A 27,270-nucleotide genomic window follows, 5' to 3' on the forward strand; every position below is an offset into this window, starting at 1 on the left:
CCAATGCTGGGAAATTATGTAATAGAAACAGAGCTGAAAACCCCCTAACAAACTACTTGAAATATACAAAGAACAAGTCACTCATACCCACAATAAAAACCTCTGCAAGGTTCCTCTCTAACCTATACAACTCCAATAATTCCGCTCCCCTGTCCATAACCAATGAATATCTTGACTCAAGCAACCTCCCTCAGCTTTCGCAGGTTGACACACTTCATCTTAATGAGCCCATTGTGGAGGAAGAAATTATATCCACCATACACTGTCTCAGATCTGGCAAAGCACCCGTTACAGATGGTTATTCAGCCAAATTTAACAAACTTTTTGTGGAAAGAGTGGTGAAACCATTACATGCTGTTTTTCAAAATTATGCACATTAGGCTCTATCTTGGGCTCCGCTACTGAAGCTACAACCGTGGTAATTCTGAAGGAAGCAAAGGACCACTTGGATGTTACAAGCAATGGACCGATCTCGCTCATCAATCTTGATTGTAAAATATATACAAAGATTGCAGCCCGTAGACTGGAGCCGGTGGTATTGAAAATTGTTGCTCGCCTCAAACAATATTAGAACGCTTTACAATTCCTTGGAAAAAAGCTATATACGCCGATACACCGACAGCTGCTCTTGCATTGGATTCAGAAAAGGCATTTGCAAGGTCTCCGGGTCATTTCTGCAAGCAGCCCTACGCAATTACTGCTTTTGGAAAGATTTTATACGTATGACCCTGGCACTTTATTTCAACTGAATGAGGAAGGTCAGGGTGAAGGGCCATTTATCTCAACCATTTCCCTTGTCACAAGGGACTCGACAGGGCTGGCCGCTTTCCACCCTTGTTTTTCTGTTGGTCGTTGAGCCATTTATCTCCTCACTAAGAGATAACTCAGATGTTACAGATATTTATTCTAGTTCAAGCAGACAAGTGGTGGCAGCCTATGCCAACGAGGTGGCACTGAGGAAGCACCACAGACTATTCCCATCATTATGAAGGCAATAGAAAGGTACTCATTGGTGGCGTTTCATCTTTAAACAAGGACAAAACCGAGGTCTTCACATTAAATGTCCACTGCATTCCAGCAGTGATTGGTGACTTGGGACTGAGTGGAAACCAGATGTTCTCAAATACTTAGGTAGTTGGTTTGGTAAAAATCTCAAACAGTCTGTCTGCATTAATAAACATAAAACCCATACCAAAATAAAAGACCTACTCAGTATACAGTCCCCTCAAAATATCACCTGGCAGGGTTGTATGGACACTGTTAAAATGATCATGGCACCTTTGGTCAATTTTATTGCCAGTATGCTTCTGGTGCCCCTTTCCCCCTCCTTTTTCAAATCTGAGGATAATTATATATACAAATATATATAGGAGGGCAAGAAAGCAAGCATTTCCATGATTACATTGAAGATGAGTAAAATCTCTGGAAGCCTAATCCTCCCTGACTATCCATGATACCAACAAGCATTCCTGGCTTCTCAGGGGTCTTGGTGGTTCTGGGTACACAAGACTTGTCCCCCTCCCTGGCTTAATATAGAGACCCAGTTAGCATACCGCTTACCTCTCAGTGCCACCCTCTCCATGCACAACTTAGCCAGACTCCCTTTAGAGCATTCAAGATGCATAGTAATGGATATAGTTTTGGCCCTATCACTGCTCGATAAGCAGTTAGCCCATCAAAGTTCTCGCACAAATATGGCCTCCTAATGGCACAAGCATAAGATTAAATTAGATGGGCGGACAGTGTTCTGGGAACTGGGGGCGAGGAAAAGTATAAACACTATGGGGGATTTAGGCACCCAGTTACACCCTATCCCGTTCTTGGCCCTACACTTGACTTTCTGGTTACCAGACATCGATTTCTTTCAATTCCTGAAACTGAAAAGCGCAGATGATAAATTTAAGTTCCCTTACCTATCTGACCTACCCGGTTTACTATGTAATTTCAAGAGAAAGGGTCACTCAGCATCACTCCTATATAAACTTCTAGAATCACCTAAAAGCTATTTGCTTAGAACACTTACCAAGAAGTGGGATGCTTACACTCATTCCTTGTGAAGCTTGAAAATCCCAGATACCACACCGAAAAAAATCTGTCAATCCTCCTTTATTGCAAAAATCACACCAGTTCTAGCACAGGCTAGATTCTGGTCAAATCATGAAACATATTGGAGCACATCTAGATTACATAAGATTGGCTTAACTACAACAGATGTTTGTTGGAGATGTGGGAAGGTGGTTGAGGATTTAAAGCATATGTTTTTTTACATGTAAGATGGCCCGTCCATTATGGATCAAGATACAGTCTTTAATTCACAACATAACAGGAGAATCCTTCAAGATCAATTTCTTTACTGTTGTCTTGGCTGGCACGCAAACCCCCATTCAGCAGATTTCACTTAACAGAACTCTATGTTGATTGACCTACTGTTGTCACTGGGCACCAAGACGAAACTATCAGACTGGAACCTAACCTTAGTGAGATCCTTTGACAAATGGTGGAATTTGCTGTGCTCTGTTAGAGGTGCGGATAAAATCTTGTATGCAAAATTGCACACTGCTTCCTTCTGATCCAGACACCTTTGGGACTCCTTTGATAAATATCTACAGAAAAACAAACCATCAAAGGTGCTGTCTTGTACATTAGGTTCCTTAATGCATGGTACAATTGCTGTTACTGAAATCTACTGCTCCTGCCGTAATCACACTATACGGGTGCCGATGGTCCTGTTGGATTACTATCGAACAGTTTCCTCTTCTCTCTCTCTCCTCTTTCCCTATCATCTTCCACCACTCTTCTTGAGGCTCTTTTTCTCCATTTCCTTTAGTTCTCTCTTTCCCATGATATGATTTATGAATACTATTGTATGCTTCTGTTATGTATCACCGATTGCCTCAGAGCCACAGAGGTCTATATCTCTCCCGCCTTATAGGTTTGTACGGTGACTCTTCACAACATTATTTGCTTAACCTAACCAGATACGGTTGTACATGTTATTTGATTGTATGGTCTCTCTTAGGCTGTACCCAATCGTGGTCTCTATAAGCATTCCCAACATACTATGTACTGTAACAGAAGTGTATTGTGGATTCTTTTATCATGGTTTTGTTTAAAAAAAACAACAAAAAAAACCCTATAAAATGTCTGAAGATGAATCCTGTCTTTTGAAGTCTTTCTGGAAGTGGGCATGAGTTTCATTTAGATCTAGTGAGGGGTCATACCTGCAACCCCTGGTGTTTCCTTTGGTACACCTCCCATCTATGCTGCTTTCCTTACTGTCAGAAAGCATACAGGAAGCAGCAGGAACAAAAATGAGACTTTCTGTTTTTTTCACTCCTCCTTTATTTCCTACCCATCCGGTAGTAAATAGGATTCCGCTGAGCATCTAAAATGGGTCAGTCTTTTGATGCCACTGTGCGAGGGGGGGATCAGAGGATGCATGATGTTGCTTCCGCTTCCTCTAGCAATACAGTGAGCCAATCCCCCATAAAAGTTGATCAAAATAAATGTTTCTGTATTTCATACATTCATTGTAAAAAAAAAAACTAAGCTGGCATGCAAGTTCTCAACTTTCCATAATGTAAAAAAAATCTAATCTCCTATTTGTTTATTTTGAAGAACCAAAAACACCATTCAAGTCACGACTGCAAGATCTTGAAGTCAGAGAAAAGGAGACCGCCACCTTCCAGTGCGAGGTGCCTCAACCAGCGATAGAGTCAGCATGGTTCAAAGAAGAAACCAAACTCCACCAAAGCACCAAGTACAACATGGAAGAAGAAGGGACCTTCAGGAGACTCACCATCCAGAACGTCACCACCGACGACGACGCGGTCTACATCTGCGAAATGAAAGAAGGAAGCCGGACCATTGCTGAACTCTCTGTCCAAGGTAGGAATGACATATACTGTAAATGTTTTACTTTCCACTTGTCACAATTTGCTCATAATGATGAAGTTTACTGTAACAGTAGCAGTAATAGAGCTATATGAACTCAAAACTAATCTGGAGTCAGGAATGAGCTGAAGTGAGTGTTACATGTTATTGGTTCCGTGAAGACCAATGCAAGCTGTGATTGACTGACATTTAAAAAAAATATGTTTACTGACTTGTTTAAAGCACCGTACATTCTATCTGCTTCATAACTCTTTCAGTTGTCCGACGCATCAAATAAAAGTAACATAGATAACATAACGAACAGAGGTGTCTCGATGCATGCTGTTCACTTATTAATGCATACCAAGTCTTTTTCCCACAGTTTCCATCCATACACCTCAGCCTATTCATGTAGCCCTCTCCATGCTTAGTTTCTGGTGAGTATTCACAAGTACTCGTTCTGAATCCATGCCTATGTTACAAAGTCATTCCTGTTCAGGACCCATATGAATAAAAGCATTTGGCTACCCATTCAAGGCCCCTCCCTCTATGGAATTCCATTACTTTGTGTTCAAGGAGGTCACAGTTCCACTTGGGGAATTCCAACAACAGTGCATCCCAGGGGCGAGCCCACTCATGTATTCCATTCTCCGCCATATCGATCTAAGTGTGCTAATCTTATTTCTGCCATCAATCTTCCCACCCTCGGTGAGGATATCCAGTTCCTAGAAATCTGGCATTTAGCTAACAAAAACATTGAAGCTATAAATTTACATTCTATCTTAGCCTTCTTGGGCTGAGGCAGAACTCCCATCATACATATAATACAAAGGCATAAATTGGACCAAGTCGTCACCTTGACCAATGTTGCTGGAACATCTCTCTAATAATCCTCCAGTGCACCACACAACAATATCATATGGTAAATGTTCTCCTTGCTTCTCCACATTTAGGGCATGTTAGAAATGAGCAGAGGTATGTACCTTTGCCCAAGTATGGACCCTTGCTTTTAGTCAGGGTAAGGGGGATACACACTTCAGATAACCCCTGCTCACCCCCTTGGTAGCTTGGCATGAGCAGACCGGCTTATCTCAAAGGCAATGTGTAAAGTAATTGTACTCAAAATACACAGTAAACACCACAAATGGACACCGCACCAGTTTAGATGAATAAAATATTTTTATCTAAACCAAACAAGACCAAAATGACAAAAATCCAACATATAGGTTGTAAAATAAGACTTTAGAACAGTTATTTCAAGAAAAGACGTTGTAGCAAACAAATAGCTCTACCTGGGGCTATTGCGACGTCGTGACAGGCAACAATCCAAAGTACGGTGCCGACCGTGAGGGGCACGGCCTCGAGCATTGAGTCACACATACCCCCAAACAACAGTACCTTGGAACGAAGTCTTTGGACGGTTCACAGCACCGTGGAGATGAGGCATTGGTGCCAAGGTCGAGTCATGCTCCCTGGCTGCCATGGGGGAGGTGAGGTGTCCTGTCTGAGAGCAGGCGACATGTCGAATCTAGGACAGGAGAAGTTGGTTGTGTCGGCGGTGAGGTGTCGGTTCCGGTGAGTCGATGCGAAGTTGTAGACTTGTGGAGTCACCCTCGGCAGTTATCGGCTCCGCTATAACGGGACACAGACGCTGGCAGCGACGGTGCAGGCGCTGGTGTCAGGAGGGCCGTTAACTGCAGGCATTAAATGACCTCAGAGCACCGGTGCAGGCGGGACAGTGCGTTGTGCACTTTACGAGCGGTGCCCCTGGCCTCAGTGCAGGTCGCAGGTGTCCTGGCGGCTTCGCTGACGGCGTTGGAGATTGTTTTTCTTGCTCCTTTTAGGTTTATTCCAGCTTCCAACAGCAGGAACACCCTCCAGAGGCCCACAACTGGAACAGGCACCTCCTGGCAGGTCAGAACTCCCAGCAGTGGGGTTCAGGGGAGCTGGTGTTGAAGTCTTTGTGTCCCTGAGACTTCAGAACAGGAGGCCAGCACACACAAGCCCTTGGAGATTCTTCTCCAAGCAGGTTCAAAGCAAAGTTCCAGTCTTTGTGCTCTTCCTTGGAAGAAGCAGCAACTGCAGGCCATCCTAGCAAAGGGGCATTACTCCCCCTTACATCTCACTAGCTCTTCTCCTTGTCAAAAGGTTCCTGTTGAGTCCAGAAGTGATCCAATTCTCTGGGGTTTAAGGTCCACTACTTATACCCCACTTTGTCTTTGTTCTCTTTGTGGCAATGATCTCTGAGCCCAGTCCAAACCAGTTCTGTCTTCTCTAGTGCAGCATCACTACAGGAGATAGAGACAGCATTGTGCAGAGGAGACACTACCTATTCAGGCATAAGTTAAACTCCTCCCACCACTCTAAATGCAGCCAAGTTCTATTCAGCTCAGCTCTGAGTCACACAGGATGGTTAAATAAGAAAATGCCTACTTACTAAAAGTGGCATTTTCAAACACAATTTAAAAACCATCTCCCTAAAAATATGTTACTAAATTTTGAGTTCAAAGAGCCTAAACTCCATTTCTCTATCTAGTCCCAATGGAAAGTTATACTTCTAAGAGGTTACAAAGTAACTCCCATGTTAGCCATTAGGACCAATAGCCTTTCAATAGTGAAAAATGTAATACATAGCATTTCACTATCAGGACATGTCACACATAACAGTACATGTCTTACCTTTCACATACACTGCACCCTGACCATGGGGATACCTTTGACCTACCTGAGGGGTGTCTTACATGTAAGAAAAAGGAAGGTTAGGGCCTGGCAAGTGGGTGCACCTGCTGGTTCAACATAGCACTACCCTTGGTGGGTAGCTGTGCGCTTTATAAAATTAACCAAATAAATAAATAGCAGTAACAACTGCTCACAGACACTGCAGTGGCAGGTCTGAGTTACATTTGGAAGACTACTTGTGTGGGTGGCACAATCAGTGCTGCAGGCCCACTAGTAGCTTTTGATTTACAAGCCCTGAGCACAGACAGTGTACTTTACTAGGAGCTTACCAGTAAATCAAATATGCAATCATGGATAACCAATCATGATAACAATTTACACCGCGAGCACTTGCACTTTAACACGGATCAACAGTGGCAAAGTGCCCAAAGTATCTAAGCCAGCAAAAACGAAATCCAGTATCAAAAATACAGGAGGTTGAGGCAAAAATTCAGGGAAAATCATGCCAAGGATGCCAAGTTTAACAGGGTAGTTAAGAAGATCTCAAATTTAGTTTGGTGCAACCTCAAGAGGCCCAAATTTGTTTTGTGTAGGTGATTGAACTGAAAATACTTAAACTTAGTGTTCCTTTATACCTTCAACAGGAAGTGTTAAGTCCTGGAGTACCCGGTTTGGCAAACCTTTTTTTCCCATTTGAGCTACAGCTTTCATTTTGAGTGCCCCTTTCTGTCGGAAATACCTTCAATAGCTAAGGGTTTTATGGCCCACTCTTCTTCCCATTCTTGTTTCTACATAACATCTGTCAGCGTATCTTTCACCAATGGGATAAGATTGGATTTAGCTTTGTTCTGTCTGAGACCCGAGATTTGCCCAAATTGCTCACAGAGCTGGAGGATGGTTACTATTTCATGATGAATTCTGATAATAAAACAGTATTTCATCTGTATACGTTTTATATCTCACAACCTCACTCCTTTACACCTCTCTTCCCACATAATCCTTCACAATAATGGCTCAATTGCCAGTAAGAAATGTAAGGATGACAGTGGGCACCCCAAAGGAGTACTCCTACAAATGACCCAGCTTTTCGAGATAAGTGTGGACATCTAAACTCTTGCTTTGGGATTTGAGTCCAATCACTTTGAGCCACAGGAGGAACAGTTCCCCAAAGTACATGGGGGCAGCATGGCATAGGGGCTTACCAGAAAATCAAATATGCCAATCATGGATAACCAATCATGATAACAATTTACACAGGGAGCACTTGCACTTTGACACTGATCAACAGTGGCAAAGTGCCCAAAGTATCTAAGCAAGCAAAAAAATGAAATCCAGCACAGTAGCAAAAATACAGGAGGTAGAGGCAAAAAGTCAGGGGAAATCATGCCAAGGATGCCAAGTTTAGTAGGGTAGTTAAGAAGATCTCAAATTTAATTTGGTGTAACCTCAAGAGGCCCACATTTGTTTCCTGTAGGTGATTGAACTGAAAATACTTAACACTTCCTGTTGAAGGTATCTAGGAACGCTAAGTTTAAGTCCAGCCTCACTCCTTTACACCTGTCTTCCCACCTAATCCTTCACAATAATGGCTCAATTGCCAGTAAGAAATGTAAGGATGACAGTGGGCACCCCAAATGAGTACTCCTACAAATGGCCCAACTTTTTGAGATAATTGTGGACGTCTAAACTCTTGCTTTGGGATTTGAGTACAATAATTTTGAGCCACAGGAGGAACAGTTCCCCAAAGTACATGGGGGGCAGCATGGCATTGGTAAAGTCCCAAACAATTGTGTCAAACACTTTTTCTATATCCATCACCCCTATTGCTGATGATCAGACGTACTCTGACCGGGACACGTAGGCACTTTTCTCAATTTATATGTATAAATGAAGGACTGGGAAGATGAAAGACATTTTTATCCAAATCCTCATCTAACTATTTTATAGCTTACTATAGCCCAATCCTACGTGCCTACTAATCTTAAAAAGAGGAAAAAAGAAAAAGGTGAAAAAGAAAAGACCAGAAAGGAAAAGGTAGCCAGTCAGTACTCTAAAGTTAGTATATACCCCCAATTTCAGATGTGTATGTGCTAACAAAGTGTATAAGAAAGGAGAAAGTATCTCACGTGCGCACCACCAGAGGAGCTACTGGTAGGTTCTCACCAGCTTGCCCATGTTTGTGTCATCATTGATAACTTTTTCACAGAAAAAGTGATGTGTCCAGTGTAGAAGAAAGTGAAAAAAAAAATGTTGTCCCCCGTGAAAGAAATGAGACATAAGAAGCCTCTATTTAAAATGGACTAAACTCACAGACACTGTTCTCTTTTATTCCGAACTGTGAGTCTGTACCAAATTAAAAATACAGCATGCTGTAGACCACTTTAGTGATGGCCAACATGTTTCATTGCCATATCATTTGTGGCAAATTTGTCAGGGCAGACGAGGTCAACGATCACCCCCCTGGACAAAAAACATCAAAAAAAGAGACTGACAGACACACAAAGAAAAAAGAAAACAGAAAGAAACTTGCTTAGAAGGAATATATCCATCTCCAGGCTTTCTTTAGTACAGGTTAAAATCATACAATTTGGACAAGTGGATGAACACTAACCACTAGTCCTATTATTCCATCATTTGATATTTACCTAGTGGGAGCTATGGGCCCACATACCAGCTCCCACCAAGTCAAGGGGATGTGTATCAAATACAGTTTGCGTCCCTTTTAAAAGCACTTTCGTTGCTACGTATTTGTATCTGTGGAAAAGAATCATACATTAGCTACTGCACCTTACATGTAACCTGATCAGTAGCACACTAAATCTCATGTCACGTAGTCAACTAACTGAAGTAACCAGCCTATCGAGTAGTTCAAGCACTTGGAAATTCATATTCAAAAGCCATAATCAATTCCCACATAGTATCACACCAAGTGCTTAAAACTATGAAGCATCACAAAGAGTTGACAACCTCAACACTCTATACAAAAGTGCAGATCATCACAAATTTCGTCAATTAAAAACCAATGCTCCTCCAACTGATACTACTCATCTGCCCACACATATAGATTACTCGCCGTTCGTCATTAAAGGTACTTTAATGATAACTAAACCCCGACCTTGCTTCATTTATGAGTACTCGTGCTACAGTGGAGAACGTAATTTAAATTTTTCTCACAGTTTCTCATGTAGTTGTTTTGTTCTCCCAGTAATCACAGAGACATCACTTAGGCTTAATCACTACATCATGACCAGGTGGAGTAGTATTCTCTGCCCATTACCCGATCTGGTCTTTTCTTTTTTCCTTTTTCTTTTTTTTTTTTAAACATGTTTTTATTGGCATTTGTTAGTACTTTCGTTACATATCAGTGTTGGATGACAATATCGCAGAGTACATGTTTCCAATCAGGTGAAATCAATCATCACGTTTACAATAACCTTCACCACACTTATGTGCAATGTAACAGGTGTTTGCCATACTATATAATACAAACCCGGGAAGGGGGGAGGGAACTAGGGGTAGTCATGGACTATCAGAGAAGGGTCAGCCAGACTACATCACCGGTGGTCCGTAAGGTAACTGGTGAAGCAGCGCATTGGGAACCCCTGGCCGGGGTACGACTATGCAGGTGGACATACGGCATGGGTGCAGGCCCCGTAGCAGCGAGGATAGGAACCTGGTCACCCCAAGGTGAGTGTGTAGTATTAGAGGGGAGCGTCACCCGGGTGGGTTTGTGTCGCGTGTGGCTGCGTAGCAGTAGGGGTAGTCACGGTCGTGTCCTGATCAGCTAGGGGCTGGGATTGTTTAAACTGATGCATCAACAGCGCCCACTCCAGGGAGATCGGGGTTTTGCGTATGCCCTTCGCTTCCTCCTCTCGCAGAGTGTCCTCCTCAGCCGCGGACCACTTGAGCACCGCCCCCCTCCATGCCGCCATCGGGGGGCCCGTAGGGGAGCGCCAATTCATAGCTATGCATCGCTTAGCCAGGAGGTGTGCTAATGAGACAAATCGTATAGGCACTTTGTGCCGCTGCTTCCGGCCCATTATTCCCAGTGCGCAGTACTCCCAGGGGTCTAGATGGGGCAACCCCGTGAGCTCTCGGAGGGTCTCGTGGATAGTCGACCAGTAGGTTTGGATCCCCGGGCACGACCAAAACATATGGAAGAAATTTGCGTCTGGCGCCTGACAGCGGGGACAGAGGAAAATTGTATCGGGATAGAAACGCTGGAGGCGCGCTGGGGTCAAGTAGGCCCTGTGAAGAATGTAATATTGTATATTTTTGAAACGGGCGTTCCGAGACACTTTTTGGGGGAATTCGAGTGCCCTGTCCCACTCATTGTCATGAAACGCCCGTCCCACCTCCTCTTCCCAAAGGGTCCGCCGGGGTGCCAATGATAGGGGCGTCAACTCCCGAATGGACTTGTACAGCCAGGTGGTGAGGTGATGACCCCGTCCCATTCGCAGTATCATGTGGAGGACTGGATGCGTGGGGGGCTCTCCTAGTGTGAGATCATAGTACGGCCGAAAATGACTAAGGAGCTGGCGGTGCCGCAAGAATTGTCCCGGGGGGAGATCGTATTCATCAATGAGTTGCTGGAATGGCCGGAGGTGTCCCTCCGCGAATAGTATTTCTGCCTCGGTGACCTCCCTAGATGTCCACTCCCGAAGCATGGCAGGGGTGAAGAACCGGGTGTTTTTGGGCCAGCCCACCAGCGGGAGCAACGGTGAATACGAGGGCCTATCTGGTGCGAGTCGGTGTATGCGCCGGATGCACCCCCGGGCCACCTCCACCTGGAGGGGGTAAGTCCCCGCCGGGTGGGATCCCGGCACAAGCAAACGGCATAATTCCGGTGTCGTTATCCGACCCACGGCCGTGTATGTTTCGGACGTGTGCCTGCCGGCTGTCCAATAGGAGAGCCATTGGAGCTGCGCCGCTAGGAAATAGGCTTCGAACGAGGGGGCTCCGAGACCGCCTTGTGTCGTGGGTAATTTCAGTTTTGCCAGTGCGATTCTATGTCGCCCCTTGCCCCATATTAGGGATCCAAGGAGGGTGTCCAAATCTTTGAAGAAAGAGCGAGGTGGTATCACTGGAAGGTTAGTAAAGTAATAGAGTAGACGCGGGACCAGCACCATTTTCGCTAGGGCCACGCGGCCAATCGGGGCTAGTGGGAGCTGCCGCCAAAACCCGATGGCGAAACGTATAGAGGCGAGTGCCCTACGATGGTTACCCTGGAAGATGTCAGTGGGTGAGTGATATAGGCGAACCCCTAGATAGCGAGGGGCCTCCACCGTCCAGTTTAGTCTCTGATCACCAATCCACACTTCCCGAGGGGCAGAGTCGGGGTGGAGGGGATAGACCACAGATTTCTCCCAGTTCACCTTCAAGCCTGAAGCTTCCGCGAATTCGGTCAAGATGAGCCCGAGTGGGGTTAGATCCGCGGTGATGTCCCGTATATACAGGAGGAGATCGTCGGCATACAGTGAGACACAGTGCGTGGCGTCCGCGAGTGGTATGCCCCAGTCCTGCCCCTCCCTTCGGAGACGGATAGCTAAGGGCTCCACAGCCAACGCAAATAACAGGGGCGAGAGGGGGCAGCCCTGTCTGATGCCCCGGTGTATTGTGAATGCCGAAGAAATACGACGTCCAATGCGGATTCGGGAAGTGAACTTAGTGTAGAGAATGCGGGTGTAGGCTACAAGCTTTGGGCCAAGGCCAGCACGCTGGAGGACCGAGAACAGGTACTGCCACGTCAGGGTGTCGAAGGCCTTCTCGAGGTCCAAGATCAGGCACGCCGCTCTGGGGAAGCGGTCACCAATCTGGTCCTGGATATGGAACAGACGCCGTATGTTCTGAGAGGTATTCCTGCCCGGTACGAATCCGCATTGGTCAGCGTGTACTAGTGGACACACCACCCGGGAGTATCTTTCAGCCAATATTTTCCCTAAAATTTTACAGTCGGCTGTAAGGAGCGTTATGGGCCGATAAGATGCTAACAGCTGTGGGTCGCGGTTGGGCTTCGGGAAGGTAACAATTACAGATTCTCTCATGGAGCTGGGTAATTCGCCCGCGTGCAGTGCTGTGTCCAGTACCGTCGATAGACGGGGGGCCAGCAGGGAAATAAAGGTGACGTAGTATTCTAGCGGGAACCCGTCCAAGCCCGGGGCTTTGTTTCGGGGCAATGTACGTATGGCCTGGGTGATCTCCGAGGTATGTATCGGCGTGTCCAGGTCAGTTTTCTCTACAGCAGAGATCTGAGGGAGAGGCAGAGGGTCAAGGAAGCGATCGATCATCCCCTGACTCCATGCTCGGGGGCTATCATAGACCTCCGAGTAATATTGACGGAATTCTTGAAGAATCTCGTCCTGGGAGTGTACCAAGACGCCGTGTTGCGTATATATGGACGTGATGGGTCGTATCTCCGTGTCTTGTTTAGCTAGCCACGCCAGCAGCGAACCCGTCTTGTCGCGGTCTTTGTGCATTCGAGTCGCATATGTCCGAAAGTTGTATCGCCGCAGATCCGCGCACGCTCCCTGATATTCCGATTTGGCATGTGCGATCTGCGTCGCCACTGCCACCGATTGGTCGGTGAGTTTTGTGGCGTTGGCAAGCCGTTTCTCGTCTTTATCAAGGGCCTGTTCCAGGGTGTGTTTCACCCCGACGCGCTGTTGAATGCAGTCTACCCTGGCCACCACCTTGAAGCTGTCCCACTCGATCAGGGTGGAGGACGCCGACCCCGTGTTTCGGGCAAAGTATTCTCGGATACTACACTCTTGTTCGTGGGTGAAGACAGGATCCGCCAGACAATCGCGCGGGAGGCGCCATGTGGGGACGGGGGGGTGTGGGGGGTCTCCATTGAAGACTTAGTACATGTGCATCATGGTCGGATATGACTCTACCCAGGTAATCTGTGTGACGGACCTGAGGGAGCACCGCTGCCGTGCATAAGAATCGATCTAGCCTGACTCGGAGGTTGTGAGGAGCTGAGTAGAAGGAGTACATGCGTGTATGAGGGTAATGCAATCGCCACACATCTGTGAGTGACCAGTGTGCTACCCAGGCCTGAAATCTATCGATGTGTCTGTAAGTAGGGGAGCGCGGCAGTGGGGGGCATGAGCGGTCCAAGTCGGGATCTAGGATGCAATTATAGTCTCCCCCGAGTATCCAAGGCACGTGTGTGAATTGGGCTAGGATTTTCGTAAGTCGGTCCCAAAACTTATCCTGATCAACATTCGGGGCATATATGCTTCCCAATAGGACGGCCTGTCCGTCGAGCAGTCCCTACAATAGGACAAATCTACCCTCCCCGTCTACCACCCGCTGGAGCTCTCGGAACGGAGTACCCGGTCGGATCCAGATCAGCGCGCCGCGGGCAAATGACGAGTAGGTTGTAGCGCAAATGAGGCCCCGCCATTTCGCCTGCACCCTGCCCACCTCCGCTGCATTAAAATGGGTTTCTTGCAATAGGAGTATGGATGCCGCTTGGCGCTTCGCGTAGGCATAGATCGCATAGCGCTTGCGGGGGGTGTGAAGACCGCGTGCATTTAACGTAAGTATGTTAACGTCTGTTACACTCGTCCTCTGTGCCATGGGTAGTATGTCTAGTGTACGGGCCGAGGGAGCTGTCGGTCCGAGTGGTCGTTATGTGGGGACCTAGGGGTTCGCTGCGCCGCTGCTGAGTAACGAACCAGTGATCCCGGCCACTGGGGCATTTGATCGCGCGGGTGTCTGGTGCCATGACGTGTGGGGTGTGCAAGCACTGGGTAAGCAACGGTATGCTGGGGAGGGAGTTGGGATTATGCTGAACTGGGAAAACTAACTGCGGAACTGGGGTCGGGAAACGTTCCCAATGCCAAGGACCCATCGCCAGAGACGATGCGTCCAAACCTGCGCTCCCTAAGACGCGAAGTACAACAATGTATGATGGGGGCGGCGGTGTGGGTGCGTAAGACGATACGCGGATCGGGCCTTTAAAGGATAAGTGAGCGTTGCTCGCATCGTCAATTGATGGCCAAGGTGTCTAAAGTTAGGGAGTGATACGTGAAGATAACCACCCTCGTTAGGCAGTTTCCCAGCAAACCCCTCTTACGGTACAAGAGTCCTTGATTGTCCATCCAGAATGAGGTCCGCTCTCTGAGGAGTGACCAGAGGGGGTGTCACAGAGTCTCCGCCCGACAGGGAGCTGTCGCTGTCATTCTCCCCCCTCAGATGTGAAAATGTGCGGGGGTCGATCTATGTCGTCCTGCTGGGAGGGCGTCTGCAGATTGATCACCGCCTGCAGGGCCTCCCTCCTTTCCCTCACAATCTGTTCCAGGTCGGGAGAGTCTTGGGTGCGCAACTTGGTCCCACCACTTGCACCACCGCGTGGGCGCTTCTGAGTGCGTCTCCTGGGTCGGGATAGTTTGGGGTTCGGGTCTCTTATGGTATCTGCCCAATCCTGCGCTTCCAAGGCGGTGGTAAAAAAAACAGTGGAGCCATTATGGATTACCTTGAGGCGGGCTGGAAAGAGCAAAGAGTACTGAATTTTATTCTCCCGGAGGTGGCGTTTCACGTTCAGGAAGGAAGACCGTTGTTGCTGCACTGCTCTCGCGTAATCCGGGAAGACCATGATCCGCTTGTCTTCGACCTGCAGGGCGCCTGCCGCTCGTGCCGCATGCAGCACCGCATCCCTGTCCCGGTAATGGAGGAACTTCGCTAACATTGGTCTTGGAGCCGCACCCGGCGGCGGCCCACGGGCCGGGACCCTGTGAGCCCGTTCCAACGAAAAGAAAGCAGATCGGTCCTTCTCGGGGGTGAAGGACTTCACCCAGGTTTCCATGTATTGCAGGGGGGTCGTGCCTTCGATTCCTTCTGGCAAACCCAGCACGCGAATGTTGCAGCGTCTCGAGCGTCCTTCTAAATCGTCCGCGCGTTCCTCCACAATGGTCAAACGATGTAGGACCTCCTGTAGCGACTTCTGGTGAGCCCCGATCATGGGTTGCAGCTCGGCCACCGTCTTTTCCCCATCTTTTACTTTGTCCGCCAGTTTGCGGTGATTGTCGCGGATAAGGCTGATGTCCGTTGCCAGGGTCCCGAGTCTCTCCTCCATAGAGACTCTGGAGAGCTCGATGGCCGCGAGGACCTGATCCAGCTTGGCTGAGATCGCGGGATCGGCCCGTGGTGCCTGCGTGTGCACCCATGTCCGAGTCTTTGGCATGTTCTCTGGGGCTGTTTCAGGTACCGCCGTATGTTGGGTCGCTCTCGGTTTCCCCATCCTGGCGACCGGGGCAGCGATGTGGGCCTAGGTCGTCGGCCGGTAGAGCGAGGCAAGCGAGCCGTTGATTCAAAGGTTCCCCGTTGAGGCTAACTTGATTGAAGTCCACCTCCACCACCGGCGGGGGCGGGGGACGCCTTGTCGATGGTTGTGGTGCCCCTGGGGGTCGAGCACCCTCCGGGAACGCCGCTGTGTTCCTCCGTATGGTGTCCGGGGGTTAAGAGGCTCTCCTTCTATGTACGAGGGTACTATCTATCCCGGTGTCATGCCACCGTGCCGGCGTTGGGCCACCGTCTATGCCAATGCAGATTATAATAGGAGCCGCTCAGCTGTGGGGCACCCCTGCGAGTGCGCCGACACGGGGACGCAGCTCACCCCGCTCGTGCTAGCATACCACGCACCACATCGCCGGCTCCCCGCAGAAAGTCAGGCGCCATCTTAAGGTCAGGCGGACCGGCTATGATGGGGGGATCGTGGGGGCCCGCCACCAGGCCGAGGACGAACAGCTGTCTCCGCGATCCCGGGACACTGGGTGAGGGGGGGGGCCACCGCCCCAAACTGGTACCTCAACGCGGGATCCGCTTCTGGGTCCGCCGTCGGAGGAGGGTCGTCCTCGTCCCAAAATGGCCGCTCGTCCCCTTCCCGGGCTCCGGGGCCGGCAGTGGGCGCGCACCTGGGAAGTCCAGCACCCTCCGTCGCCCCCCGCTCAGGGGTCGGTATTGTCCGCCTTCCGGGTGTGAGGTATGGTGAGCCAAGGGCCGCGCCGGCCCCGAGGGGCCTCGAATGCACCCTCTAGTCCGCTCCTCCGGACCGAGTGTCCGCCATCTTGCAGCCCAGAACTCCGATCTGGCGGCCACACCGCCACCGGTCTCTGTCGCCGCCTGTCTTCAGCGCTGAGTTCCTGGCAAGCACTCCGTCAGACCCAGGATCTGCTCCGGTGTCCGGTGCTCGTTTTCAGGTTGCGAGCAACGCCTGGAATCGGGTAAATTACGAGCCCGATCACGGAGCCTCAGCACACCACAGCCGCCATCGTACCCGGCTTGGCCACGCCCCTTTTCCTTTTTCTTTTTTCCTCTTTTTAAGATTAGTTGGCACGTAGGATTGGGCTATAGTAAGCTATAAAACAGTTAGATGAGGATTTGGATAAAAATGTCTTTCCTCTTCCCAGTCCTTCATTTATACATATAAATTGAGAAAAGTGCCTACGTGCGCCAGATCTTTGTTCTAAGAATAATTGTTGAGTGGAGGGTGTTCTGGCACACTTTTGCCCTCTATAGCTCCTTATTGGAATTATTTGTACTCTGACTGGGAACAAATCATGACTGATCAAGACGACACAGAAATTAATGTCAAAGTTATAGTAACCATATTTTTAAAAACAGCCCACTTTGTTAATGTGCGTTCTTTTTGAAGACTAATTTAGTTGTTGAATACAAACGTAAACATGTTTTCTATGCAAAATTGGGAGGTAGGTCAGTTTACAGATTCACATTTTCGACCAGCAAGATACCTTTTTAAAAACATAAATAATTTGCATTCCAAACTGGGCCAAGAAAATGAATACATCACTTAGATTGCATTTTAGATGCCGCAGATGACAGATCACATGTTGCGTTTAGTTACAAAGCCATTCTTATGAGTAAGTTCCACCTAAACATGCAAATGGCTGGGATTCCAAATTCAAAGATTTCATAGAAGATAACCTTGCATTCAGAATCACTTGTAATTCATGAGAAATAATATTCCACAAGGTTGTAATATACACAGGAGTTACGTGCACATAAAGGGTTGGGAATTAACATTTCATGGTATGTCTGGCCTTGTAAGTTTGTGAACACTCACAACCTCTGGCTGATCCCTCGCCACTTATGAAATGGTGACAGATTTACTATTCTCGAGGGCAGGTGTACATCCCTTTCCAGAGAGGGAAGGAAAATAGAACACTCGTACTCGTAGTCGAGGTGCAGGGTAAGGAATTTCTCCACAGGGAAAATATTTTAGCCAAATGTGCCATTGCACTAAGTTGTCGGCTTTCCTTAGTGCATTACTATACACTGCATACAATTCCACAATTGGAAAGTGACAAGACTCGCACCAATTTCCAGACAGTGTGAGAGATTCATGGAAGAAAGCTGGACAACTAACCTGTGCTGTCCCACCATCTACAAGACAGCATCTTGAAAGAAGTATTCACACAATTTTGGGTGATGACTTCCAAAATCTGGCAATAGCAGTATTGTAAATAGACTGAATACAGCAATTAGCAGCATGGTGGGAGAAGGATAAAAGGCGGATTATAGTTCCAGAGTGACATTATATACTACCTTTGCTATGTGTAGGATATGGGTTTAGCATTCTATGTTTAAAGAAAAGACTACATTGAAAAGTTTTGACTTATATATGTGTGTGTATATATACACACATATATATATATAATATATATATATATATAATCTCCTACTGGCGGTCGCCAGCAGGTAGTTATAGTTAGGACCAAGTTTATATAGGAAGAGCATTTTATAACTTATGCTTATAACTTTGGCGTCGTTTGATGAATCTTCATGAAATTTTCCAAACGAATTCTTTGTTCATATCAACTCCTATGTTGAAAGTTTTCGGGTGATTCGTCAAGGGGGGCTGAGAAAAAAGGGGGTTCCAAAACGTGTTTTCTCCATGCAATTTCCATAGGAAACTTTAGACAAGGCTACAGGTCGAACGGGTGAACGGAATTACCCCAAATTTGACAGGGAGAAGGGTCTTGGTCTAGAAAGCACGCTTTTGTTTATTTGGTGTAAATCCGTTCAGTAGTTTTGGAGAGATATCGAAATTTACAGATATCGATATTTGGGTATTCTGGCATCTGATTGGCTGAGGCGTTACGAGCACAAGCTTGCTGCTTATTGGCTGCGAGCGGTTGCAACTAGGAAGTGTTGGCAGCCATTTTGTGATTCTGTTGAAGCGAGTAAGGGGAAAAAAAGGTGAAAAAAGTAGGAAAGAGGAGGGAAGAAGCACTGTAACTTCTGTGGGGTGTTTAGGGTGTGGTATACAGATGTGCGAAGTGAACTACTCATCCCTACCGGTCTGAAAGTGCTTGGCTACAGAAATTAAGTGAGGTATTGCCTAGAGTCTGATGCTGCTAAGGTGAGCTGCTGCGGGTCTCGGGGATTAAAGCGTGAGCCCAAACTGTGTGTCTTATGCTGTGATGTCATGTGCCCTCTCCGTTGCACCACACCTGTGGAAGTAGTGTCAGCATGTGTTTATACCTACTAGGACGAACTACTGACCCCTACTGGTCTGAAAGTGCTGGGGTACTGAAAATATGTGAGGTATTGTCTAGAGTCTCATGCCGCTAAGCTGAGTTGCTGCCGGACTCTGGGATGAAAGCGCGAGTCCAAACTGTGTGTCATATGCTGTGAAGTCATGTGCTCTGGCCGCTGTGCCACATCTGTGCAAGTAGTTTCAGCATGTAATTATACCTACTCGGAGGAACTTTTGTTTCGAACATTGTAACTTGTGTATGGTGCTTAGGAGGTGTTATACAGGGAGTGCGAAGGTAAATTTGCACGTATCAAATCAATTCGGTATTTGTAAAGGGCAAACTACTCACTCATACGGGTCTGATGGCGCTGGGGGCATAAGCTGAGCTGCTGCCGGACTCGGGGATAAAGCCGCTGAACTACTGACCCCTACCGGTCTGAAAGTGCGTGGTACGGAAATTAAGTGAGGTATTGCCTAGAGTGTCATGCTGCTAAATTGAGCTGCTGCTGGACTCTGGGATTAACTGTGAGCCCAAACTGTGTGTCCTATGCTGTGAAGTCATGTGCTCTGGGTGCTGTGCCACACCTGTCCAAGTAGTGTCAGCAATATTTTATACGTAGTAGGAGGAAGTTTTGTTTGGAACACGGTAACTTGTATATGGTGCTGGTAAGTGATCTGCAGCACTGCCAAAGGCAGTGAACCCAGGACATGCAGCAGACGTGCAAGGTATAGGTGGACGTGAATGGAGTCGACCATCTGTTCGGGCTGCCCTGCTATGCGTCAGTGGCTCTGCTTGTAGCTGCACTAGCTTGCCGTGTGCCAGTCTTGTGGATGAAATGGCACAGCTTGGTGCAAGGAGCCGGGTCTGTGTGCAATGGGTGCAAGGCAGGGTTGTGGTGGGAGTATGTGTGAAGGCCATTTCACGCGCACTAACTACGACGAAGGACTTTTGAGTGTGGGATGTCCACTCGTTGTTCTCAAATCGGGCAGTGCGTAGTGTGGGAGACGGATGCAAATATTATCGTATCTGTCAGGGGGGGCTGGCCTCTTGCAAGTTCCTTCTCAGAGCAGCAGATGTTAGCGCAAGATAGCTCAGACAAAGAACCTTTCATCCTTACAGTAACTCCTCCAGCTGCATTCATACAGGATGTGTACAAAGGCCGGTCGTGGGTGTAGTGGGATGTCTGCGACCCTGGTCATCTTGGATGAGATGCCCAACACGTGGCACATGGGCGGGTTCACTGTGTGTTACGTTGCCAAACAGCTGCTCCTCCCTCCCACGAGCCCCCACACTTTTGTGTGCTGCGCTGTTGTATCCAGTGCACTCCTACTGCGCACCTTTGTAATGGCTATTTGCGCATGTCCTGTGGCATTCCAATCACACCGTGACACTGCTGTTTGGAGGTGCATGCCACTTTACAACATCGACTGCTGCGGCCCTTGTGGCAGCCACACCAGAACACAGACACACTTACCGCACTTCTTGCACACGGAAATGTGTGAGACACCCCGTTCCCTTTGCCGCTTGTGCATCCAGGAGGATGCGTGCGTAGCTACATCTCCAGGCTCACTGCCAACGCTGAGGTGACATGGTAACGTCCGCTGAAGACAGCACACTGATGTTGCAGGGCCTGTGCCTATCATGCTAACACAATGACCACATGGACATACTTGCTCAGATGTGGGTTCGGGGGGCGTTGGCGGTCCTGGGGTTGTTGCGATGAGTGTTATGGTCCTCATGGGTATCCGTGTATCATGCTCATTGACTCTATGGCACCTGTGGGTGTTCAGGTGTGGCTCTTGGCTGTGTTCCCTTTCATGCTGCAGGTAGTGGTCCTGCTTAACACCAGCAGAAAGCAGGTGTAAAATTTCTGGTGCTAACGCAGCTTATCGCCGGAATTTGTTTCACATCGCAGTTTTTGCCTTTCGTTGTTAAAGTTGTGATGTAGTTTTTTCGTGTACAGAAAAATAAATGAACTGGGCAGTGTATCCCGTCAAGATCCAGCACCTAACCCACTATTCCCAATCAATATAAATACAATGAGAGTAATTCATTGATTTTGTGTGTACACTGTAAATTCACCCACTACCACAGTGCAATTCAATACAGGATTTTAGTATTTAGAATAAATCGCAAAGGTGCACCTCGTGTGTTTTTGCACGGGAACGCCTACTCTGCATTTCATTTTCAGCACTTTAATGCAACTACAGTTGAGATAAATCTAACACAATATTCAGAAGCTGGTGCAAACTGCAGACATCACCAGTATTCTACCGATAACTGCCCCAAAATTTAACACCATGGTGGACACGACCAAATAACAGAACAAGAAAGAGTCACACATCACTTAAGTAACAACCAAAAACGTTATGGAAATCTATTTTTTTTTCTTCAAACGTTATTTTTTGTAAGCGTATATATAAAGGATAAAGTAAATTTAGCAAAATGAACACAAAACAACAAGGCGGAAGACTCCTGTCGGGACCATGAATGTCGACGACACAGCCTGGAAAATAAAGCTCAAAATAAGGACGTGTGTAATGCGCATATCAAAGGAGCGAGACACAGAGAAGGAAACAAAAAGCCAGAGAGAAAAAGAGAGGGAAGGGAAGAAAGGGAGTGAGAAAGGGAGATAGAGAAAGAGAAGGAAAGGAAGGAAGAGAGAGAGTGAGTGAGATATATATGTGTATATATACATATATGTGTGTATATATATATATGTGCTCCCTTTACTCGGCTTTGTTGGACACTATTCGATTAAGGAGAGTGCTTGCAAATATATATATATATATATATATATATATTACCTACTGGCGATAGCCAGTAGGTAGTTATAGTTAGGACCACGTTTCCATAGGAAAACCTCAACATTCTATTTTGAATAACTTTGGCGCCGGTCGACGAATCCTCGCAAATCTTTCAAAATAGGTGGGGCGCTACGCTCCGCTCCTACCCTGAAAGTCTCGGGGGGATCCGTCAAGCGGGGGCTGAGATAAAAGGGGGGTCCCAAAACGCGTTTTTCCCATGCATTTTTCCATAGGACCTTTAGAACGAGCTACAGCCCGAACGGCTGAACAGAATTACTCAAAATTTGGCAGAGAGGTAGTCCCTAGGTCAAGGAAGTGCCTTTTGTAGGTTTGGTGTAAATCTGTTCAGTAGATTCTGAGAAAATAGCCTTTAAATCAATATATATATCTGAGCCAGCTTACGGTACGCTTACCGTACGCTTACGGTAAGCGTACGGTGGCGTGCGCGAGCGCGATTCTGATTGGCTCTTAGATCTTAGTAAACATTCGAATCGGCCGAAACCAGGAAGCGGCGGCCGCCATTTTGTCTCTCGCACTGAGAGTGATTTTTAAAATATCAAGCCCAAAAACATGTAAAGGGGCTGTTTTGACAACTCCCTCCCACATAGTCATGTTGAGGGAGTCCCCAAACATCCCCCAAGTGCAAAAACGGTTTTATTTTTTTTTCGGCAATTTCGCGGGGTACGCTTACCGTACGCTTACCGTAAGCGTACGGTAAAAAAATAAAAATAAAAAAAACACTATCCACACTTACCCCACCCCCTGTGCTTTTGGTGGCCGAAGGCCACCAAATGTACAGGGCTTATGTTAAGGGCAAAAAACACTATCCACACTTACCCCACCCCCTGTGCTTTTGGTGGCCGAAGGCCACCAAATGTACAGGGCTTATTATAAGGGAAAAAAACTTAGCATTTAAAAAACCGTACTAATTCACTGAAAAAACCATAGGTTTCACACACGTTATAGTTAGGAATTAGCATTTAAAAAACCTTGCAAATTCACTGAAAAAACCATAGGTTTCACACATGTTATAGTTAGCGGAAATTTTACTGATAAAAAACCAGTGAAATTCCCCCGTTATAGTTAGCGCAGGCAACTATAACTCACGCAACTGCAATCTTCTGCTGATGACATATGTGTCTTTATGAAAAAAAAATATTTGTAATATATGTATAGCTAAAAATGTATGGAAGAAGACATGGGCAAATAAGTGTCTAAATACAGTATTAGCATCAGCAGAGGATTGCAGTTGCGTGAGTTATAGTTGCCTGCGCTAACTATAACGGGGGAATTTCACTGGTTTTTTATCAGTAAAATTTCCGCTAACTATAACATGTGTGAAACCTATGTTTTTTTCAGTGAATATATATATATATATATATATATATATATATATATATATATATATATATATATATATATATATATATATATATAAAAAATCTACTGGCGGTCGCCAGTAGATAGTTATAGTTAGGACCGTGTTTCCATAGGAAATCTGAAAATTTTATTTTGAATAACTTTGGCGCCGGTTGACGAATCCTCGCGAAATTTTCAAAACTAATAGGGCGCTCCGCTCAGTTCCTACCCTGAAAGTCTCGGGGTGATTCGTCAAGTGGGGGCTGAGAAAAAAGGGGGTCCCAAAACACGTTTTCCCCATGCATTTTCCCATAGGACCTTTAGTCGAAGGTACAGCCCGAACGGCTGAACAGAATTACTTGAAATTTGGCAAAGAGGTAGTCCTCAGGTCAGGGATGTGCCTTTTGCATATATGGTGTCAATCTGTTCAGTAGTTCCTGAGAAAATTGCAGTTAAATGCACATAAATATCTATAGCCGCGCACCGTGCGCGAGCGTAATTCTGATTGGTGGTTACATGTCAGTCAACATTCGAATCGGTCGAAATCCGGAAGTGTTGTCCGCCATTTTGTGTGTGACAGTGAAAAAGAAAGGGGGAGAACGTGAAAAGGGGGCAGGGTACAGAGTTCCTGACCCCCTAGCTTTTGTCAGGGGGTCCCTGAAGGACCATGAAGGGTGAAAAAAACATTACATTTTTTTTAAAAAAAATCGCGAGGTGCGCACGGCGGAAAAAAAATACAAAAAATAGAGTTAAAATTCAAATTTAAGTGTTTAGATGTTAGGCGGCTCTAAAAAGAGCCATTGTGTTAATAGAGGGACAGAGGAACAGAAAAATGGCAAAAATGATAGGGTGCCGCACGTGTGCTGCTGTATCTTGCTCTCTAATAGGGGAATGCTGGTGTCCCCATAAGAGAAAAGAGCATTGCACACATTGCACCATATATGCACCCTCTTAAACAGAAGGGGTATATCCAGAGGAACAGAAGCAGGTGAAGCTGCCGCCGCAGATGAAGTGCTCGGCTGAGCTGGCGATGATGTGCTCGGCTGAGCTGCTGCGGATGTGCTCGGCTGAGCTGCTGGAGGGTTTTCTCTAGCAGCTCGAGCATAAGCCACAGGATGTACATCTCTAACGTGCCTGATCATAGTGAAGATACTAAAAGAGTATTTATTTTTAGGATCTCCTCTTGATAAGACACGATCACAAAGAGTGCAGGTGACTTTTGGAGCATTCACCTTCTTCTGCCCCTGTGGAAATGTAAAAAATTGCCATATAAAAGAGTCTTTCTGTTTCCTCTGTCTCTGTCTCACAAGGGTCTCCTGCTCACTCCCAGAAGATGACTGCTGCTCTGCCATTCTCAAGTACTGGAGTACTGGAAAAGCTGCTCAGCTACTTCTCCCAGGGAATCAGAAGTAATAATGAGGGGAGTGGGTGTGGTGTTGGAAGTTTCTGGAACTGAAACTACTATAAACCAATGAAAAGTGTTGTTTCTTAATCACATGACTTGCCGTGCGCGCACGGTGCGCGCACGAAGCACGCATGCGCGTACGCGCACGAAGCACTCACTCATGCGCGTACGTGCACGGAGCACGCACGCATGCGCGTACGGAGCACGCACGTACGGAGCACGCGTGCATGCGCGTACGGAGCACACGCGTATGGAGCACGCACGACGTACGCATGCGTACGTGCTCCGGTGCATGTACGCATGCGTGCACGCACCGTGCGCGCACGGTCCAAAACCCTTAAAAAATTTTTTTAAGTGTTTATAAGTTTATAGAAGATATTAACTATGCTGTTCAACTCTATCCAAATAAAAAAATAAAAAAACTGAGCCATTCCATATTACAGGATAAATTTCATCTATAACTATATATATAGATAGCTTATTGTAAAATAAATATTTAAAAAATATAATAATACATTCATAAATTAGCATTTAAAAAACCTTGCAAATTCACTGAAAAAACCATAGGTTTCACACATGTTATCAGTGATGTCATTTGTTATGTCATCAGTGATGTCATGAGTGATGTCACTGACCATGTCATGACTGATGTAATATGTGACGTCATCAGCAGTGGATTGCGGGCGCGCGAGTTATAGTTAGCTGAACTAACTATAACGGGGGAATTTCATTGGTTTTTTACGAGTGAAATGTCCAGCTAACTTTAACATGTGTGAAACCTATGTTTTTTTCAGTGAATATATATATATATATATATATATATATATGATATACACACATACTGCTGCCCCTGCGCATCCGTGACCAAATTATTACCTGCTGCCACCGGAGTGTGTACCAGCAGTGGGCGCTCTGCGGCCCGGCAGATGTCGCTGAGTCATGAATGGCGGCGACCACATCAGCTTCTCTGCGGCCTGGCAGTTCCCACACGTCGCTGAGTCATCAATGGCGGAGACCACATCAGCTTTGGGTGCCGCTAACCCTGTGCAATACAAGTGAGCGCCACGTTGTGGTAGGCCGCTGATGGCTATACAACTTAGGGTGCAACTAACCCTGTGTAACTCAAGTCCGCGCGACGTGGTGGTAGGCCCCTGACGGCCACATCAGTTTTGGGTGGCACTACCCTGTGCAAGTCAAGCTCGCGCCATGTGGTAGTAGGCCCTGAGGGCCATACAGCTCAGGGTGCGACTAACCCTCTGCGCAACTTTTCATGGACTCTTTATGATTGAGACCCGTGGAGCACCCGTCATCCAGTCACCACCGGCAATAAAGGATGTGACGTTGTCGATGCATTATATTTGCGTGGTCACAGGGCCTGTGACGCATGTGCCGGATGGGTGTGGTGTGTGTGCAAACCTGCCCCCCAGGGAGTGGCCGTGACATGTTGACAACTAGAGCACTGACCTGCACACCAACAGCGAGTACGCCTGTGTCAGGGAGCTATGTGGGGGTGTGAAAACGTGTTTTCTCAATGGATTTTCCATAGGAAACTTTAGACAAGGCTACCGGTCAAACTGCTGAGCTGAATTATGCCAAGTTTGGTAGGGAGAAAGGTTATGGTCCAGAAAGCGCGCTTTCTTACATCGAGTGAAAATATAAAAGAAAGGTCCCGGGGGCCATTTAATATACCGGAGCTCTGTCTGTGTGAGATAACCCTTTCACGCTCCCTCTTCCCAACATCACCACTTTGCAGCTATAGCATTAGCAGCCAGTCCGTCAGCTCGCAGCTCTCTACCTTTGAGAGCTAGTACGCTGCTGTGCCTGTACCTTTGTGAGCTACTATGCTGCTGTTCCTTTGGGAGCGGACGGATCGTAGTTCTGCGTCTGTGAGTCGACCGGACGGGCCGCAGTTGTCCCTCTGCGAGCATGGGTGCGAACTGTTCATATGTCACACTACATAAGCATTGAAAAGCCATTTTTTGATTCAGTCCGTCAGCTGGCATCTGTCCAAGGCATTTCTGAAAACATACCGGAGTTCTTTCTGTGAGAGATACTCCTTTCATGCTGCCTCTCCCCACATCAGCAGGTAACGCACCCTCTTCCCACATTACCAACATACCCCTAACAACCTTCTTGGGCCCAGAATTATCCCTGTACAGTTGGACAAACAAGAATCTTAGTCATGTATAGATTTACATATAAAATATTTTATTTAAACAAAACAACAACAAATAAAACTGAAGGGAGTCTGGTGCTGTGGTCGCTGCCATGAAGTTGGGGTTACTGTCATTCAGGACTCAGGACACAGTTCCACATGTGGGATCGGCGTGTATTGAACAGGGTTAGTGGCACCACGTGTCGCGCCTTGTGTTGTACAGGGTTAGTGGCACCATGTGTCGCCGGCCTTGCATATGGAAATATGCCTAGCTGATCAAAGGGAGTCTGGTGCTGTGGTCGCTGCCACGGACTTGGGGTCATTGCCATTCAGGACTCAGGACACAGTTCCACATGTGGGATCGTTCGGCTTGTGTTGAACAGGGTTAGTGGCACCATGTGTCGCCGGCTTGTGTTGAACAGGTTAGTGGCACCATGTGTTGCGGCTTGCGTTGAATTCTGCCTCAATAAGTCCATGTGGTGATGA

The 27,270-nt window shown here is 47.0% G+C and overlaps 1 protein-coding gene across 27 annotated transcripts in view; it reads left to right on the forward strand.

The window, feature by feature from the left end:
- The window catches only part of OBSCN (obscurin, cytoskeletal calmodulin and titin-interacting RhoGEF), a 1,809,553-nt gene that overhangs the window by 95,747 nt on the left and 1,686,536 nt on the right, over positions 1-27,270 (forward strand). For all 27 annotated transcript variants that reach the window (XM_085628811.1, XM_085628818.1, XM_085628815.1 and 24 more), the window contains exon 3: positions 3,619-3,888. In XM_085628811.1, coding sequence (XP_085484937.1) covers positions 3,619-3,888 — 270 coding nt within the window. The remainder of the gene's footprint in view (positions 1-3,618; positions 3,889-27,270) is intronic.

Source organism: Triturus cristatus, chromosome 10, assembly GCF_964204655.1.
Source record: "Triturus cristatus chromosome 10, aTriCri1.1, whole genome shotgun sequence".
Taxonomy (NCBI): Eukaryota; Metazoa; Chordata; class Amphibia; order Caudata; family Salamandridae; genus Triturus; species Triturus cristatus.